The sequence below is a fragment of the Coprinopsis cinerea genome (genome assembly GCF_000182895.1).
Source record: "Coprinopsis cinerea okayama7#130 chromosome 12 map unlocalized cont3.12, whole genome shotgun sequence".
NCBI lineage: Eukaryota > Fungi > Basidiomycota > Agaricomycetes > Agaricales > Psathyrellaceae > Coprinopsis > Coprinopsis cinerea.
Genome location: NW_003307533.1, coordinates 500,198 through 518,784, shown reverse-complemented (window position 1 = coordinate 518,784; position 18,587 = coordinate 500,198). Strand labels below are relative to the sequence as shown.

Sequence of the window (18,587 nt, the reverse complement as noted above, 5' to 3'; positions counted from 1 at the left end):
TGTAGACCAACGCCATGGATACAGCGTCACCAACCAGCCAAGAAGATGCCGTCGCCCGCCAGAGCTCGCCTAGCATCGTGATGCTGTTAGGTCTCTGAGCCTTCTGAGAAGAGGAAGGGGTGGAGTGACAGACTATGCTTAAGCTGATAGCTATCGATGAAGATAGCCTATCAGGCTTTATTTACTAGTCAGCTGTTCGTCCACCTGAAAGAATAAGTACATACCACGCCGTCGTTTGGGGGGACGGCCATGGGCATGTGGGGGACCCTGAGCAGAAATATCGCCCGAAAGAGTAGGCGAATTCAATCCAGAGGTACCATGCTCGGTTCCTTATCAATGGTATCCAAGTTTACCTCTCTTTCTTTGACGTCTGCATTTCAAACTCTCAAGCCTAATATTAGACTTTCAAAATATCTGGTCGGCGTAGTAACAGCTGGAAAGCTTGAAAATCATCAGCCCGTCCCGTTCGCTAGAATCTCGACGATGCGCACCGTTTTGTTCGTTTCTTTGCCAGAACGTTGGTGGTGGAAGTTGAGGAAGAACCAAGAAGGTTCGAAGGAGACTGGCACCTGTAGAAGGCGGATGATCTCAATCCTCAATTCAGAGTAAAAAGTCAGTCATGATTGATATTCTGCCATTCTGGTGGTCAGTTAAGGGATAACTAGTTCCTTGAGCTCTCTCAGCACTCCTCGAAGCTTCACAAGGAGGGATGAGCGATAGAGACCAAATGCCCAAATGTGGATGTCACGCTTCGCGTCCGTCACGCTCTGTCACACACGCACGTGGGTGGATCAAATTAGCGCACCGCGCCTCGAGTTTTCAGAAATGAGACCTGTTGTCAGTTTTCATCTCCCCAACCGCAGCAATGTCGACCCACAATGTCAATTTCGACTACGCCAAATGCGTCACATCACACGCGCCGCTTATGAAGGACTCGGTTATGGTCCTGCGCGAATGGGGCATCTCGAGGGTCGAGCAATGGCGTGACGAGCTGTTCAACCTCATGGAGGCCAGCTGGGCCAAAGTCGGCGACGACGTCCCTTCGACGTCCGCTAAACCGCCCAACGAATCGCCCTATCGCAGGTGGTATCGACGCGTCGCCACGGGTACTACGGCCGTCCGACAGAAAGTGGGTGACGGCAGGATCCCGAATGGGCGTCTCATCGCGTGGAATCCTAAACGGCCCTGGATTCCTAAAAATTTGTATTTTCGCTCCGTGGACACGTGTAGGCTTTTGCCTATGTTCTGTGCGGATTTCCGGCTCGAGGTCTATGGCCTGCAGAGTCACTGGGATTGGCTTGAGAAGAAGCGAGAAGATGGCTCGGGCATCGAATACTGGGCTACATTCGCGTTCATGTCGACGGTGAGCACCAACTGGCGCAGCTGGAGATTCCTATTTATCCTCCTCCAGATGCACCATATCCTCTTTCTTCGCAATTTCAGAGACTTTGGGGGCGGAGACATCCCTGTCTTACTCGTCGACTGGTCGACGGAGGAAATGGATGCGGCCTGCGACTTCTGGGTTGGCCTGAGCAGAGGAAAATGGAGCAAGGAGGAAATCACTGAACGATGTACGATGCTCATACCCACCGTACCCCTTACTTCCACTGACCCGAACTTAAGTCCAAGCTATCGATCAAGGGCCGTCCCAAAACCCGCATAGGCGTACACCATGTTTCTACCAAGTTGACCAGAATTTCCGCGCTCTCCTCGGTGACCCCGAGGTTGGCTACGTACCGCCTTTCGTCATCCTCTACCCTCTCAACTCACATGCCATTCCCCGTGCCGTCTTCACCCACCCTGACAACGTTCCTCCTCCTTCACTCACACACGACTTCCCAAAAGGTTGCAATTCGCCCGGTTGCCATCGCCCGAAGGATTGCTGCGTCTTTGACCTCGAAAAGTCCGTATCGCTCGTAGCGGAATCATGGTTGGTCAGGAAGCACTGGAGTGATCCCACCGTGAGGTGTAATTATTGGCCGTGTAACAACGAGGAGCCGAGGTTGAAACCGGGGGAGAAGGTCAAGGACTCGATGTTTTTGAAGTGTAGCAAATGTAAAGACGTGGTTTATTGCTCCAAGACATGTCAGGTGAGTGGATATTAGCTTGGATTATGTTGATTGGGGCTGATTGGATGGATGTAGCAAGCGGATTGGAACCACCATAAGGTCATTTGCCAGACTCCTCCCTAACTATTGCTCTCCTTGTTCCTTGTAAGACTCTGCATCGGTATAATCCTCAGGAAAGCTCTGAATCCTGACTACTTTCTCAGAACTATTGCACAACTATTGCATCGCATTATTTGTATTCGTATCCACTTGCTATTCTAATCAATGCTCGTCTTCTTGTTCTCGTTCCCAGCAATCACGTTCATCCGTCCAACGTTTCGCCAACCTCTTCCAAGCTCCGGCCTTATCTCAAGCACGCCATCACTCACGTCAAAGTCCAAGGTCTCGCACACCGCCTGAGGTCCCGCCCAACGCTCGGCTCAAGTCTCTCAGCGCCCTTGGACCTCCCGAGAGCACAGCTCCCGGATGATGACCGACCTTCACTCTTTGGTGGCACTTGTGGTGACCGCTTGTGGCACATCTGTGTTGAAATTCGACGAGGTCAAATATTCACATTTGGACAGGTTGGGATTGGGTCGGGTAAATCTACGAATCGGTAACGTGCTTCAGGTCCTCAGCTTGTTTCCGCGTATGAACGTCTTTGGAGGACGAGGGCGACAGGCGAGAATGTAGTTGAACGAGAGAGGCTGGATGGGCGCCAATCGCCTGCTGACGCCTCCGGTTTGTCACGGCGCAAAATGTGACCCAACCTGTTGGTCCGTTTATCGATTTCGTATGGGGCTGTTCGAGGTTATTCATATGATTAGCGCTGAAGACCTCGTTTTCTTTCGCCTCATGATCCTCCCGGTAAGACGATTTGTTACTTGACGGGTTCGAACTCTTTACACGTCCAGGATGCTCAGCCAACACCGACGAGTCTGCGTTGATTGCACCACTTCCCAGCCGACAAGCGTCCAACGACTTGCTACTACTGAATCCAGAAATTCGAACCTCCCTGAAACCAATACGAAATCAAATACCGGAACACAACTCAACGTTGCTCAAGCAGGCGGTGTGTCATCGATTCAAATTCGTGTAGACATCCCCGAGGGGGTAACGCCGATTTGAATTCAAATGGCGATTGTTGATTTGTCGGGGACCAGGTTGTTGATTTGTCCACTGTCCCCGCCGGACCATGGTCAGGCAGTCAGGCACCGGGGCACCGGCGCTAACTCCTCTGATCATCGGCGGTTATGTCAATCAGATGGGCGATCCTCTGTGATGTCGAGGGTAGTGAATGGGATCTTTGTCGGGTGACGGTCATTATGGTCGCTATGGGTTGACTTGGGATGTATGTTGAGAATGTCTAGGAAAGGAGGAAAAGATGCAGGGAAAAAAGAAGAAGAGGGTAAGATGAAGATGGTTTCACGAGGATCGAACCCGGGGATTGAGGTTATGTGGGATGAAGCGGCGATTAGATGGTTGTCCAGAGAGGCTGGACTTCACACGAATCAATTTTGGATGATTCCTGCGTATACGATCATCTATATCTACGTACTCGAAGTCTATGCCAACGCTCTGTGCCTAGGCCATCGAGGGATACTCGAGTAGAAGAGTTCTGTGCCTCTCTTCCTTGCTCTCTCCAAGTTTAATATCGTCCATCCCTACGTCTACTACATCGGACTTGAAGTCTTAACAGCTTTGAAGCTTCGGTGGGAAAGGAAACGGGACTGAGCATTCGAGGCGGAACCCTGAAGGCTGATAACGGTATAGATAGTACGTTCCTGAGACCCCTTCTAAACCTTATCGATTATCCTTGATGCTCTTGATTAACGGCGTTTCTTCAACTGCAATTTCGGGGAATTCCACCCTTAGAAGGGTGTGGATAATATTGAAGTGGAACCCGAGTCAAGAATTTTGGGTACCATGGAAACGGTATGTATGCTGGATGAATGTAGGGGACTGTGCATGGTGTATGGCGATAGCCGCCGGGTGTTGATTGTGTGTAGATAGTAGTCACAAGTCCTCTGGAATGGAACGTCCATTCAACTGAGGCGTACAGCTGATACAACACCCTGATACACCCGCTTCCTCTATCTGATCGGAGGGTAGGTATGGAGACAGCTGCGGTTGCAACTTGCATCTCCTTGGAAGGGGTCCGAAATCCGAAAAATAAAGTGCTGCCATCTGCCATTCTGCGAGTCCAGAGTCCCCACCTCTTACGATAATGCGACCCTCAAACGTGCAATTTCGGTAATCATAGTAGACGTCTACCTTTTGGCCGTTTGAGCGTATACCTCTCCGTGTCCCTCGAAACTTAGCTTTTGGAAGGCCTTCGATTTTCTCACTCATTTACGAGAATCGGATTTCGGGTTACCGTACTAGCTCCCTAGTCCTCAATTCCACTCCACAAATCGTCCACGATGGGCCCGAGATACTTCACTGAAGCTCCAATCGCACATGGGTTTGGAAAATAATCGCTTCATACTTCTGTGCGGCTCGATCTTCGTTGTTTTCGGGGTATTTTTGTGAATTTTTCGATTGCTCTGGGTGAGTGAAGACGAGTCACCCCGCTCTCTGAGGGTGGTGCCTGCCCCGGAGTCGGGTGTTGCCAAGGTTGTTGCGAGGGAATCGAGGGACCGAAACGGGACGAGATCGTCGGGTCAATATAAAAACGTGCATCCGGTGTTCTTGGCGTTCTCGATCGGATATTGCGATTTGGAGTATCCCTTTTTCGTTTGTCTGAATTTGTCCTCCTGTTTTTCATATAAAAGAGGGTGCGACATGCAGTGGCCAGGCCTTAACCGCAACCGTACCGCCCACTCTCGGTTTCCTGGTTTTTGGCCTTCAGCCACTGTCCCTTCTTTTTCCTCCCTTTCTTTCTCTTCGACTCGTCCGTTCCCCAGCGTCTCGGTTGCGCTGCGCGTAGACCGACTCGTTCATTCGACCCTCGACTCTTTTCGTCTCGCACGCTAACCACCGACGACGTACACGATGATGCAGCTCTCGACGCTTCTCACGCTTCTTCCTCTCTTCCTGGCTCCTTCCCTCGTCTCCGCCCATGGAGTCGTCAGGGATATCACTATCGCCGGCAAGAAATACACCGGCCCTGAGCCTCGTCAAGGCTTCCGTGATCCTGGTTCCTCTATCATTCGACAAGTCGAGGATACCAGCCCAGTCAAGGGTGCCAACAACCCTGCCATGAGCTGTGGTACCAACTCCGCACGCGCTAGCCAGGTTGCAGATGTGAACCCAGGCGACGAGATTGCATTCAACTGGGGAAGCGTACGTCTCTTATCTCCTCTCGATTCGTATTCGACCTCACTAACAGCCTCTTTATCAGTGGCCCCATCGAGTCGGACCCCTCATCACTTACATGGCCTCTTGCGGTTCCACCCCCTGCTCCGAATTTGACTCTGCCAACGCCAAATGGTTCAAGATTGACCAGAAGGCCTTGAAGGACAACGGAGGGTGGTACCAAGCTGATGTCGCTGACGGTGCCCCTGCTACCGCCAAGATCCCCTCCAACCTCGCACCCGGAAACTACCTCATCCGTCACGAAATCATCGCTCTCCATGTCGCCATGTCCCAAGGCGGTGCCGAGTTCTACCCTTCGTGCTCCCAGGTTCGAGTTGGTGGTTCGGGTACCGGTGCTCCTTCTGGTGACGAACTCGTTTCGTTCCCTGGTGCTTACACCGACAACCACCCCGGTATCCTCATGAACGCGTTTGGCAATGTCGCCAAATATGACTTCCCTGGTCCCGCTGTCGCCAAGCTCGCAGGTGGTGGAGGTGGTGGTAACGCCAACCCTGCTCCTGCTCCTGCACCCACCACGTCGTCGGCCCCTGCTGCGCCCACGGCAACTGCACCTGTCAACAACGGCGGTGCTGCCAGCCCAACAGCCGAGCCTTCCACTCCTGCGCCACCTGCTGCCACGCCATCCACTTCCAACGCGGCTGCCACCACTTCTTCGCGTGCTGAGGGTGCCCCATCCGCACCTGCTGAGACGCCTTCTCCTTCCCAGGAGGCGCCAGCTGAACCTTCCCCTGCTGCACCCACCACGCAGGTTGCCGTCGTCGACCCTGTCCCTTCTTCCTCCGAGGCTGAACCAGCCGCACCAACCTCCTCCCCCGTCGACGTTCCTTACACTGAAGCTGCTCCTGCTCCCGCAGAACCATCTCCCTCTGACGCAGCTCCAGAACGACCTTTCACGTCCTCTGAAACGATCCCATCTCCTTCCCCTGTCGATGACGGCGCCGATGATGTCCCCGCTGTCACTCCCGCTCCCCAGAAGCCCAGTCACGGTCACGGTGGACGACCCTCTCATGGCGACACCTGCAAGCGCCGTCGCCGATCCAAGTTCATCAGGCGTCCCTCGTCGACTGCTGCTCAGGGTGCACCTACCGCTCCCGCTGCTTCTGAGCCCTCTGCTGCCGTCCCCGCTGACGACGCTGAGTACACCCTCCCCGTTGGGAGGAGGCACAGCCGGGTTATGAGGAGGTTCTCGCGCTTCTAAGTGCACATTCTGTATCTCTTGGTTGATCCAGAGGTCGTGTGTCGCTTCGTGCGAGTTGGGGGTGGGTTTTCTTGGTGTTGTGACGTGTTCGTCTTATTGATGGAGATTTGAACTGTTGTCCTTCATCGGATTCACCCCCCATCCTCGGTGTTTGTTATCGGTGTTGGGTGGATTGGTGTTGTCGCGATTGATTCGTGGCCTGGTTATCACCTCCATCCACCACTCGATATGCGACATCGTCTTTTTTTGGTGTCTTGTCTGGTTTCTTGACTCCCCTCGGTTCATCTTGGTTCCTCTTCTAACTTCCTCTTCTCCCCCTCACTGTATCTGCGCCTTTGTACGATATATAGATTTTATGTGGCTCTGAGAGCTTGGGCGGTGTACATATAGGTTTGTAGATACTGGTACTAACGTACTTATATAGAAAAGTCTTTGGTACTCTTTGGAGGTGGGTTGGGTACTGTGTGCCAACCTATTCTGTCTTTGGGTACCTTGGACGGTGTCATGTCATGTATGGATCTGGCTTTGATAGTTGGATCTCGTATGTATGTATGTTACGTTTTGTGATGAATTTGAATTCATGGAAATCAACAATTCTGCGGGCGAAAAGTAAATGGAAGAAGAATCGTTGTTTTGGTTGGTCAAGTTCCAGTTCAGTGTCGTCGGAGATCTTATCTTATCTGGTCTGATGGCGCATCAGCGCGTCACCGTCATCAATCGGGGGGGGGGGTCCCTCTCCATCCACCATCCAGCGGCCGCAGGCGGAATATAGCAAAGCGACATCGAATACATATCCGGCTGTAACTGCGTGTAAACAACGAACGGCGCCAGAGCAGTTGGATATTGAAGACCGAATCCAACCTTTGGATTATGACTTTTAGTCCGTCGTTATACGGGACATCGTTTGTCGCAAACCCAGCTGCTGCCTAGCCGCCTAACAGGAAAACAGTCGGTTTTCACCCTATGATGGTCCTTTGGAAGGCACAATGACCAATGTTGGGGCCATGTGGGCAAACATCTTGACAGTGGCACAGCTTTTTACAGCAGCTCGCCCAGGGTCATCCTACGTCGCCCATTACTCACTCCCCTCTTTCCCCTTCCCCACCACGAGCACTTGGCCTCTTGATTTCTACGCCACGTTCGATCACCCTCAGGTTGAAGATCCATCCCTTGTGCTCGCTCGGCAAACCTGGGTAGCTGGACGAATGGGGCTGTCAGTCTCGTTCGCGGTGAGTGCCTGTCGATCCATCCTCTTGACGATGGGCGGTGCACTGATTAAATTTATCGTGCAGCGGGGGGACAATAACGACAAACAGGATGACCTGAAGGAATATGATGCGGAAGATGACGCTCCCATGCCTGGACGATGTGAGTTACGGGGCCCTATAGCTGCTCAGAACAGAAAGCTTATCTCTGCTGGATACAGACAATATAGCTGCCTCGCCCGCACCCCTCCCACAGGCCGATATTCCTGTCGCTTTTCCAGGTGCAGGTCCTGGATCTCAACACGAGATTTTCCCGGTGCCGCCGCAGTTCAGCCAATTCAACCTCCAAGGTAGCAACGTCAGCGGCAATCCGATGTTCATTGGGGGGAACATGACGCAACAAGTCGTGAACATCATGCAGCCAGAAGCTGCAGACAAACGTGAGGATTGCGGATCCATTGTGGATAGTGGGCTAACATGCGACCATAGAGCTGGAGAGTACCTTGGAGTGGCTTGCGCCAAACGTCAACTTTCGTTCCATCTACATCGAGAATCTAGAGAAATCGACGGAGGGTACATTGTCCTGGTTTCTAAGAGGGATCGAGTACTGCGATTGGAAAGAAGGAGAATTCAAAGTGCTTTGGGGAACAGGGATTCGTGAGTCTTCTTCTATTCGATACGTCGCGCAGTCACGTTGACGATAATATGACCAGCTGGGGCTGGGAAGACTGTTCTTGCGTATGTCACTCGTTCTTGCTTCTTAAAGTTTCAATCCAATTGAGAAATGATCTCAGATCCCGAATCATCGAGGACCTGGAAAGCGTGCAGAAAGTAGCCGAAGCGGATATTTGTGTCGTCTATGCATACTGTCGCTATACGGAGCCACTCACTGTCAAGGATATCCTTGAAGGAATCGTCAGGCAATGCCTCGAACGCCATCCCGACATTGCCCCACTTATCCTTCCTGTCCTTCAGCGTCATCGTCGGGAGAGAACCCGACCGTCTGTCACGGAGCTCGTAGATCTCCTCCGCACCATTGAGGAACATTTCGACATCGTTTTCTACGTCATCGACGGCTTGGACGAGGCGCGTATCACCACCCAGTTTGACCTAGTCAAAGTGATTAACTCACTGGGGGGAAGCTTCGCCCTCACCTCCCGACCGCTCAAAACACTGGAGAACGACCTTCATTCCGTTACCTTCTATCAGGTCTGTGCGGACAGAGGGGACATTCAGCGCCTCGTGAAAGAGAAGATCCAGCAACACTCTCATCTGCGGGGCCTTTTACAGAAACACCAGTGCGAAGGAAGAGTGGTTTCCCAGATAGTGGATAAGTCTGGGGGAATGTGGGTACCCCTCGGTTATCTCTCGCTATCCCTCTAACTCTCAATGGGCTGCAGGTTTATTCACGCAGCATTACAAGTCCAAGCGCTCGTTTTCTGTAAGAACCTCAAGGATTTGGAAGACGCCCTGAACAATCTGCCTGTCTCGCTCGAAGATATGTACCGCCAGACAGTCCAACGAATCAGAGCGCAACTCCCATCTCAAGCTGAACTTGGGATAAGAGCCCTTCTTTGGGTAGCTTTCTCGCATCAGCCTTTGCGTATCGAAGACTTGTTGTATGTAGTTGCGACCGACCCAGGAACGTTTCTATTCCATGAAGAGAGGATGGTGGACAAAGCAACGCTCGTATCTGCTTGTTGTGGCTTGATCGAGTGGGACGACAAGCGTCGAGTTCGTTTTGTTCGTTAGTAGCGACCCATTACACCGCGATAGACAAGTGCTGACACTCGCCTAGACTCTACAGTCCAAGAAGCGCTTCCAGGGATCCTGTTGGAATTTTACCCCCATCCCCACGCAAACATCGTTCAGGTCTCAATTCAGAGGCTTATTTCCTTTGGCTTACCCCAATCCCACGTCAAAAAACTCGATGAGTTGCACGCCATCCTCAAAGCCCCTCTTGTGGACTATGCTTACCACCAGTGGCGCGCTCATTTCCGCCATTGCGAACATATTCCAGAGGTGTCATGCGAGGTGCTCAAATTTCTGAAACAGTGCACCTCTTTCCCTCTCTGCCCCGGTCGTGTCCTGTCAATTGCTAATGTCGAGGGACATTTGCTCAGGGCCAACTCTCTGCACTTGGCTGCTGTCTACGATTTCACCAACTTCGTTCCGAGGTTGGTAACCGCTTCCCCCGATGGCCTGTACGACGTCAATTCGGTCACCCCCGATCCATGGTCGCTCACCCCTCTGTCAATCGCCTGCTGGCTCGGTCATGCTACAATTATCCAAGAGCTCGTCGTCTACAGATCCATCGACCCCAACATTGTTGCAAAGTACGGCACCGCATTGAGGCACGCCGTTCAAAGGCATAGCCATCATAGGGGAGACATCCCAGACCCTTGCCCCATCCTGACACGCCTTCTACAAGTCGAGAACACCGACGTCAACGCTACCGACCAATGGGGGAAGACTGCCTTGATCCATGCAGTTACGATCGGTTCTGTACCGCTTGTCGAGCAACTCCTTCGACATCCCGACGTAGACGTGAATGTAGGCGATAACAATGGCAATACAGCGTTGATTCATGCGTCGGGTGAACGAGGTTCAGTTGGATCAGCCCTCGTTCGTCTTTTGCTCCAAGTGGATGGGATACAGGTTAACGCCGCCAACCGACGAGGACAAACGGCTCTCATTGCAGCCTGCGACTGGAGCCATCACTCGACAGATATCGTCGAACAACTACTCAAACGTGGCGATTTGGATGTCAACGCTGCAAATGCGGTGGGGGATACAGCATTGATCTGCGCAGTGCGGGCACACGACGTACCCGTTGTGCGCCTTTTACTCCAAGTGGATGGCATACAAGTCAACGCAGCCAATCGCGCAGGGCAGACGGCTCTGATTGCCGCTTGGCAATACGACTACCACGGCGTCGACTGTGTGGCATCGCTTGTCCAGGAACTGCTCAAATTCGGCGATCTGGATGTCAACGTCAGGGATGGATGGGGCAATACTCCGTTGATCCATGCAGCTCGCAGAAATATCCCGGATACTGTAAATCGATTGCTCCAATCGGTCGGTATACAGGTCAACGTTGCCAACGGGGATGGACACACTGCTCTGATGGTCGCCTCTCGCATCGGTCATGGAACGATCGTGAAGCAATTGCTCCAATTCAACGGGATCAATGTGGTCGCGGTCGATGGACGAGGAAATACCGCGGCGTGTCTGGCAGCGGAATATGGACGCGGCGACGTGGTGGAACCGCTCTTCCAGGCTCAGGAAGCCGTTCTCAACATGCCCAACGACCAGGGACAGACTCCACTTATTTTGGCCTCGTCTTATGGACATGCAAACACAGTTCTGCGACTTATCCAGTCGGGAAAGGTGGACCTGAACGCTGTTGATCACTCAGGTTCTACGGCACTCGCTGTAGCGTTCGCCCACCACCACTGGCCCGTGGTCGTACACCTTCTTCAAGCCGATAGGATCCATGTCAACACTGCGCACAAGTCCGGATATGATGAGGACAGCGTCGATCTCCTGCTGCGGTGCGAAAACATCGATGTCAACGTGAAGAACATCCATGGAGAAACCGCTCTTATGTGGGCATCATACCAGGGCCACAGCATCGTGGTCGAGCGTCTTCTTGGTTCCAAAGGGATAGAGGTCAACAGCAGAGACGGGAGAGGTCGCAGCGCCATGATGCATGCGGCACGGTGTGGTAATGAGGAGGTTGTCAAACTGCTCCTTCAATCGGGGAAGGTAGATGTTGATCTCAGATGCATGGACGGACGAAATGCTACTTTATATGCTGTTGAACATGGGCATGAAAGGGTTTTGCGTAGATTAGAAGACTATGCGCGTGGTACTCGGTCGAAAAGGAGGCGTATTGTTTGATATCCAGAGAATATTATATAGTCTCCGTCTGTGTGTTTGGATTCTTTTGCACCTGGGCGACCAGCGGTGTTGGGTTACTAGTGCATGTCAGCCGAAGATAATATCCGTGGATCCATTGTTGTTGTTCAGCCGCAGCGGGTTTAGTATCTCTTCCGAGAAGTCAGCTAACATACAAGGCCGCCGTTATGGCGGGTGTAATTTGGTGTAGTTTTAAGTAAGGTCTTATACTGGGAAGTGCTAGCCTCAGTGTCCCTCTGCCCTCGCCCATGGCGCAGTAGTGCCCGCACCCAACCCGCACGTGCATCCGAGTCCCACAAGTTACAACAGCTTGCGCGCCCCATCCAGCAGCTCCCCCTGGCCAATTGTACCACCACCTTCGGATACACAATCCCGACCAAGTAGAAGAGAACCCACCCCATGGATCATGGCATACAGTATAGCATTTTTTAAACATCAGTGTATGTACATCCGTTGATAGGGGTGTGCAAGATCTTATCTAATCTGAGGTGACGGCGCATCAGCGCGTCAACGCCATCATCATCATACCCCCCGGAACATTTCTTTTTTCAACCACCACCATGACCACGGAACGACGAGCGTCATCAAGGACACAGCGACTATGGACTGACAGAAAATATTTGCTTCTCCGCGACTGAACCATTGGGTTCATTCCGCATTAACCCCTCTAGTATGGTACTAATGGTATGGGTCTGACAGTGAATCGCCATCCCCGCCGATCCTCCAGGACGGGCGAGCGGAACCTCGCTGCCTGCCTTGGGTGCCAGTTTAGGCGGGGAACAAGTAACAGCGTTATCAGACGACTCGATGATCCGACAGGAAACAGCCGCCGTCCCGGCGTGCTCGATCCAGCTCAACCTGCAAGGCAGCAGCCAGAGCGGTAATACGACAATCGTGGGTGGTAATCTCATTCAAAACATCCAAAACACGGTTTTGTCCCCGCCAGCGGCATCAACAATGCCAGGTCAGTGCATATGGAGACTCCACAAGGCTCCGCTCATGAAGAAAAAGAGGTAGATCTAGAACGAATTTTGGAATGGCTGGCCCCCAACGTCAACTTTCGGTCGATCCACATCGAGAACTTTGAGAAATGCGCCGAAGGAACGCTGTCGTGGTTTCTGGAAGGGGACAATTACAGGGGATGGAAACTTGGCGAGCACAAAATTATCTGGGGAACTGGGATACGTGAGTTACCTCGACGTTTGCCACGTCGAGCAGCTGACCTGACAATGTCTGAAGCCGGTGCTGGAAAAACTGTCCTTGCGTGAGTTTTCGATGAGATCCAATGTAGACTGTTCTCAATCAGTTTCTAGGTCTCGAGTAATCAATGACTTGGAGTCTACGAATACGCCAAACAAGAAGACTTGCATCCTGTACGCGTATTGCCGCTATACGGAGGCCTTGACCGTCAAGGATATCCTCGAAGGCCTTATTAAAGAATGCCTCGAGCGTCATTCCGACCCCGAACTTGTCGGTGCCATCGTTCCCATCCTCGAGCGTCATCGTCGGGAGAAAACAAGACCACCATTCAATGAACTCATGGACCTCCTCCGCATCATCGAGCGACACTTCGACATTGTGTTCTACATCATAGATGGCCTCGACGAGGCACGCGTTTCTACTCAGTTTAACCTTATTAAGGCGATCAACTCACTCGCAGGAAGGTTCTCAATCACCTCGCGGCCACTTCAAACGCTCGAGGATGACCTTCATTCCGCCGTTTTTTATCCCGTCTGTGCACGGAGAGAGGACATCACGCGTCTCATTCAAGCCAAAATTTCCCAGCACTCCCATCTGCGTCGTCTCCTTAAACTGAACCAATGGGAAGAGAGAGTGGTTTCGGAGATATTAGATAAGTCTGGGGGAATGTGAGTACTTCTTGCTTCGACGTCGGCGTGTTTCTGACTGTCGATGGGCCACAGGTTCATCCACGCTGCTCTGCAGGTCGAAGCTCTCGGGCTTTGCAGAAGCTCTAGGGATCTAGAAGATGTTCTGAATCATTTGCCCCTCTCACTCGAAGACATGTACCGCCAGACGACCCAGCGGATCCAAGCACAGCCTACCTCCCAAGCCGATCTTGGGATAAGGGCTCTTCTTTGGGTGGTTTTTTCGCAGCAGCCCTTGCATATCGAGGATGTATTGTATGCGGTTGCCACCGACCCAGAAACGCACGTGTTAGATGAAGAAAGGATGGTCGACCAAGGGGAACTCACATCGGCGTGTTGTGGGTTAATCGAGGTAGACGATTTCCTTCGAGTTCGTCTTGTCCGTAAGTAATTGCCCTCCCGGCGACGGAAAAACCGTTGACACACCTTATAGACTATACGGCTCAAGAAGCACTTAAAACTATACTGTTGGAATATCACCCCCGTCCTCATGCAATGATTGTTCAGGCCTTGATGCAAAGGCTCATTTCTCTTGGCTTGCCCCAATCCAATCTGCAGGACCTAAAGGAGCTGCAGACTGTCCTCCAAGTTCCTCTCGGCGACTACGCTTACCATCACTGGCAATCCCATCTCCACACCGCATGCAAAGTCAAATAGTTTATCCAGAACTACGTAAAAATCTATGTTGATTAGTTCCTCGATAGTTCGGTCCGATCTATGCCGGAACTATTTCCGAAAAAGTTTGTTCATAGTTCGGGACAAACGTATCTTTGTTCTATTTTCGGGACAAAAATAGTTTCATAATAGTTCTCTGAAAATAGTTTCAAAATAGTTCACAGAAAAACTATAATGGAAACTATGCTGTCGTGCACTCCAGCATACTTAGGTGCCCAAAACAATTTTAAGTCTACCTTGAAACTATGTACAAGGAAAAAGTTCAACATAGATCTTACATAGTTCCTAAATAGTTCACCGCGACTCGAGAGCGTCATCAGTGTGCCTGTTCTCTGCAGCATCGCGTTGGCGGCGGGCGCTCTGGCCATGCCTGCCCGCTAAGGCTCATCAATTGCCGTATTCATTCACTGATTTCGTCGCCAGAGGATGCCGGTGGGAGAGTCAACCTTCTGATCGTAATTATGCAGCCTCCAGCTTGTTGAGGGTTTATCACAGTGCCTCAAGCGACTCAAGCGTGTTGCTTGGTCGAGCGGGGTTCTTTAAATATTCACTTGATCAAGTCGCCTCGAGCCTTTAGAAATGGACAAGCTGCTGCGCTTGACTTGACCAAGTCATCGTAGCCTCAGGATTCTAGCCTCGACTCGGGGGTTCCAGGGGTCAGGTAGTTGATATCTGGCGAGTTGAGCGCCGAGAGGTCACGTTGACTTGGGGCACTCGACCGAGTCGGAGTTGTAGCCATCGACACCGTCATACGTCGTCGTCCAAGAACAGGTCGGTGGAAACCGCGCATTGTCATACTTCGGCAAACATTCCTCGTACAAGCCATCGACTTGGGTGAACAGGTCAGTGATTTGCCTGGCCTCGCAGGACCTCGCGGTCTCTGGCACTCTAGATCTGGTCACCTATGGGATGTCGTCGCTGTTAACAAGGCCACGCCTGTACAGAGTCGTTACTCCTTTTTGTCCTGCCGTTTTCCTAGCCGCCTTCCGATCTGTTTGGGAAATGTGGGAAACTTTTGGGAAATGCGGGGATTTTGGAAATGCGGGGATTTTGGGAAATGCGGGGATTTTGGGAAATGCGGGGATTTTGGGAAATGCGGGGATTTTGGGAATTTTGGGAACTCGCCACATTAGAAAGTCGAGTCTCGACCAAAGGTGGTCAAATCAGGGGATGTTTTAGTCGGCTCCATTCCCAACTACGGGTTTCAGGATGTGATGTTCATGATTATCGTTGTTAACAGGCCATAAGCGCCTTCAAACATACTTCCGTGACATTGCGATGAATCAAATTAAATAAACCACTTGGAGGGAGTTCCAAGCCTAAGTAACCACACTGACACTGGTTCTGCAATCTGTAACCACAGCCAACAAGTACACCCCATCTCCTTCGAGGATTCTTTCCGCCTTGCGGCTTCGCCTGGTCATGGTACAGCCTGTATCATCCGGGATACGCTGCGGTTTAGACGGAAAGACAAATGCGACTATCCCCAGTACCACTATAGTGGTAATGATAAGGGTTCCTTTGGAAAGACGGAATCGGTCAAAGGGAGTCTTGAAAAGCGGTGGGAAGCGCTCCCTGAGTACTTCCAAACCGTGGCTTTCTCCAAAGAAAGATAAACTCTGGCCCTCTAGAAGGTGTGGATGTTTCTGCTGCAGCCTGCCAAGCAGGAACTTATCGGTGCAAGCGAGAAATAGAATACGCAAACAGGTGGAGAGTTCGCGTGATCTGTTGCCTAACCCGGTTGCGCGCGTGAGTTTCGAAAACGAGGAAACGAAACGACGACAGACGACGTACCTTCACGGGAGACATTGACAACCGCTGTAAATCGAGTGCCACCCATCGACCACCTCAATCGGTAACTGACTGCAACCCCCGCATTCAAAAGACATTCCCCCAGTTCTAACAGCGTTTCCAAAGGAGGCAGCAAAAATTCGAACGCCGAAGGGTGAAGGTCCATTACGATTCGTAGCCCCGAAGCCGCAATGACGGCTCCTGACCACCACTTGTTAACCCGTGTCCAAGAAAAATAAAAATAAAAAAGCTAAAAAGCTGCCACCTACTTTGCTGAGCATAGGTATCTTTCTGGGCGCAGGAGTTATCCTATCACGATGACCGGATTCAGTGCACTGAAAATAGCGGACGGAACACATGTAGGGGCGGGCAGACTGACGTTAATAGAACCGGTCGATTCTCCCTGGAGCCCTATCTTATCGTTCATAGCGCACAACATCCCTTCCACGGCTGAGCCAAGGTGTCAATGTAGTGATATTGGGTGAAAGCGTGACCACCTACCGGCCAAACGCCTTTCCAGTTCCTCGACCTTGATGAACGGCTCTTGAAAGTCAATATCTGTATCCTCAGAGCAACCTGACGACTGAGGAGGGCTCCTAGTTCGACTCTACTCCGAGTGGTTATTTCGTGTCTATCAGTCCGCTTTCTCCCTTTACGCACATGTCCATCTTCGTCCAAGTCAAGTCCAGCGAATGACTCTGCAAGGTCTTGAAACAGGCTGATCGGTACCCCAGATGTAGAATCGTTGGCCTGTGGAGACATTCAACACCGAGACTCCGTGCAGCCGGAAAAGCGAGGATAAAACCATACGGAGGTTTGACGGGAGCAAGAGCCACAGGCTAGGCCTGTATCAATCTGAGACGCTGTCGGAGAACTTAATGAGAACTAGCCCTGGAGTGAGTAGAGGGGGGATCAACACCGTCTGAACTTTCTTGAAGCTGGTATTGGAGGTCGCGGGTGGTCAACCGTCCCCCCAGTTCCTGGGCGAGCCTCCCCTGCGGGCACTGTTTCAGTTCTCGATTAGCACTCGGCACAGGCGAGGTCGCACTTTGAAACGCAGGGATCATACGTTCCATCCTTCAACCATGCTCTCCAATTCTTCTGTAGCTCTTTCCACGTTTCGGACAGAAATCTCGATATCTGAGGCGGAGAGTTAGAGCATATCGTTGGAATCGGTAATAGCGCACGCACCCTCAAGTCGCTTCTGGTGCTCAACCTCCAGTTCTTCCATCCTACACCCTCTGTCTAGCGCCTCCATGCGGATCAAGTTTATGGCATCGAATATCTGGCAATAATAAGTCACTTCGCTAAAGGTATGTATCAGCTCGACCGGGTGGCTACCTCCATAATAGCCTCAGTTCCGAGTTTCTTCGAAGCTTTCAGGTCTGCAAACTTGAAAATCAGCCAAAGAGAATGGGGACGCGAACGATGGAACCCCCCGACCGTTTCCCACACGTTCGATCCCACATTGGAGAAGATTGGAGTGAGAGGCGTCGTTCTGGAGTGTCAGACTGAGATAAGTTTTAAGTCGATTCTCAAAGACGCTCGCACCAAATCGCGTCGAACATCATCGATGGATTCCTTCAAGTCATTGACATTTCGTGAATGGTCTTCAAACCGTCTTTCATTGCCTATGTCTTGCATAAGAATGAATCACGGGGAAAATGAGGAAGGGCCGTACTCTCCGTGTTTTGGGCCAGAATAGCCTTGAATTCAGCTTGCTGGCCAAAAAGGTCACCCTGGGATGGCAAGTGTGGTAACAAGCAGCTCAAGCAACGACAACACTCACAATGTCAGACTCCAACCGCACGTGGTTTCTGTTCAATCGTTTGAAACTAGATTCAACGGTCCCAACGGTCTCCTCCAATGTGTCCAATCGTCTAGCAAACTCGTCCATAGCGATGGCAATGATCTCTTCTACCCTCCGTTCTTGGATGATTTCCCCTCTGGAACGAGCTCGACGATGGTCCTGGTCGCGGGAGCTTCGGTCAATACTCTCTGGCATGGGGTTGGCAATGCAGGCTTCTTCAGGGTCAGCCATGGAGCCAAATACTAGTCAATGGGGTGGCTCTCAAAACCGAGTTGGACGCATTTGGCCTGCTTAAATGTCAGGTATTGTTGTCAATGATCAGCAGTGAGCACAAAGGCATCGCGCAGGGTGTTGATGATGTAACCGTGCCCACGGTCACGCGAAAGATAACCCAGACGTTAATTACCGTGACTTTTAATATTATGTAAGTCCGCCAATAACCTGGGCGCATTTCCGGTGTGCTTTCATGTATAGGACGCATCGCTCCGCTTTCACGTTCCCGCATTCAGAACTGATGACTCTTCCAGGGGCGAGCCCGGGTTTCAGAGTCGGGGACGAGGTCATCACAACGTGGAGAAGTGCACCAAGTACGTTCATGATCAGAAAGACCGTCTTTGCCTGAACTTACCCCTAATCTCTGTCTAGAACGCGCCTACATCTTAGAATGCTGTGGTAGTCGCTGCTATATCCGCTATGCAGGAGAGGACGAGAGGATGAATAGATGGGTCCCGGCGG

The 18,587-nt window shown here is 51.7% G+C and overlaps 5 protein-coding genes across 5 annotated transcripts; 4 read left to right on the top strand and 1 right to left on the bottom strand.

The window, feature by feature from the left end:
* Positions 1-865: 865 nt before the first annotated feature.
* CC1G_12389 (hypothetical protein) lies at positions 866-2,192 on the top strand (the record flags this gene model as incomplete). The annotated part of the gene is made up of 4 exons (XM_001834717.2): positions 866-1,363; positions 1,412-1,571; positions 1,624-2,090; positions 2,145-2,192. The coding sequence occupies 4 exons, from the start codon at positions 866-868 to the stop codon at positions 2,190-2,192; spliced, it is 1,173 nt and encodes a 390-aa protein (XP_001834769.2).
* A 2,850-nt stretch (positions 2,193-5,042) lies between these two features.
* Positions 5,043-6,564, top strand: CC1G_12388 (endoglucanase-4; the record flags this gene model as incomplete). Its single annotated transcript, XM_001834716.1, has 2 exons — positions 5,043-5,333; positions 5,392-6,564. 2 exons carry the CDS (start codon positions 5,043-5,045, stop codon positions 6,562-6,564), a joined length of 1,464 nt encoding a protein of 487 aa, XP_001834768.1.
* A 986-nt stretch (positions 6,565-7,550) lies between these two features.
* CC1G_12387 (ankyrin repeat domain-containing protein 50) lies at positions 7,551-11,672 on the top strand (the record flags this gene model as incomplete). The annotated part of the gene is made up of 6 exons (XM_001834715.2): positions 7,551-7,793; positions 7,857-7,932; positions 7,991-8,426; positions 8,459-9,115; positions 9,170-9,516; positions 9,577-11,672. The coding sequence occupies 6 exons, from the start codon at positions 7,551-7,553 to the stop codon at positions 11,670-11,672; spliced, it is 3,855 nt and encodes a 1,284-aa protein (XP_001834767.2).
* Positions 11,673-12,281: 609 nt separating this feature from the next.
* CC1G_12386 (hypothetical protein) lies at positions 12,282-14,233 on the top strand (the record flags this gene model as incomplete). The annotated part of the gene is made up of 6 exons (XM_001834714.2): positions 12,282-12,654; positions 12,702-12,875; positions 12,930-12,954; positions 13,004-13,558; positions 13,613-13,959; positions 14,010-14,233. The coding sequence occupies exons 1-6, from the start codon at positions 12,498-12,500 to the stop codon at positions 14,231-14,233; spliced, it is 1,482 nt and encodes a 493-aa protein (XP_001834766.2). The 5' UTR covers positions 12,282-12,497.
* A 2,113-nt stretch (positions 14,234-16,346) lies between these two features.
* On the bottom strand, positions 16,347-18,083 carry CC1G_12385 (hypothetical protein; the record flags this gene model as incomplete). The annotated part of the gene is made up of 12 exons (XM_001834713.2): positions 16,347-16,492; positions 16,544-16,649; positions 16,703-16,792; positions 16,853-16,905; positions 16,962-17,046; positions 17,112-17,182; positions 17,234-17,327; positions 17,384-17,427; positions 17,486-17,540; positions 17,594-17,673; positions 17,724-17,781; positions 17,832-18,083. The coding sequence occupies 12 exons, from the start codon at positions 18,081-18,083 to the stop codon at positions 16,347-16,349; spliced, it is 1,134 nt and encodes a 377-aa protein (XP_001834765.2).
* Between the last annotated feature and the right edge of the window lie 504 nt (positions 18,084-18,587).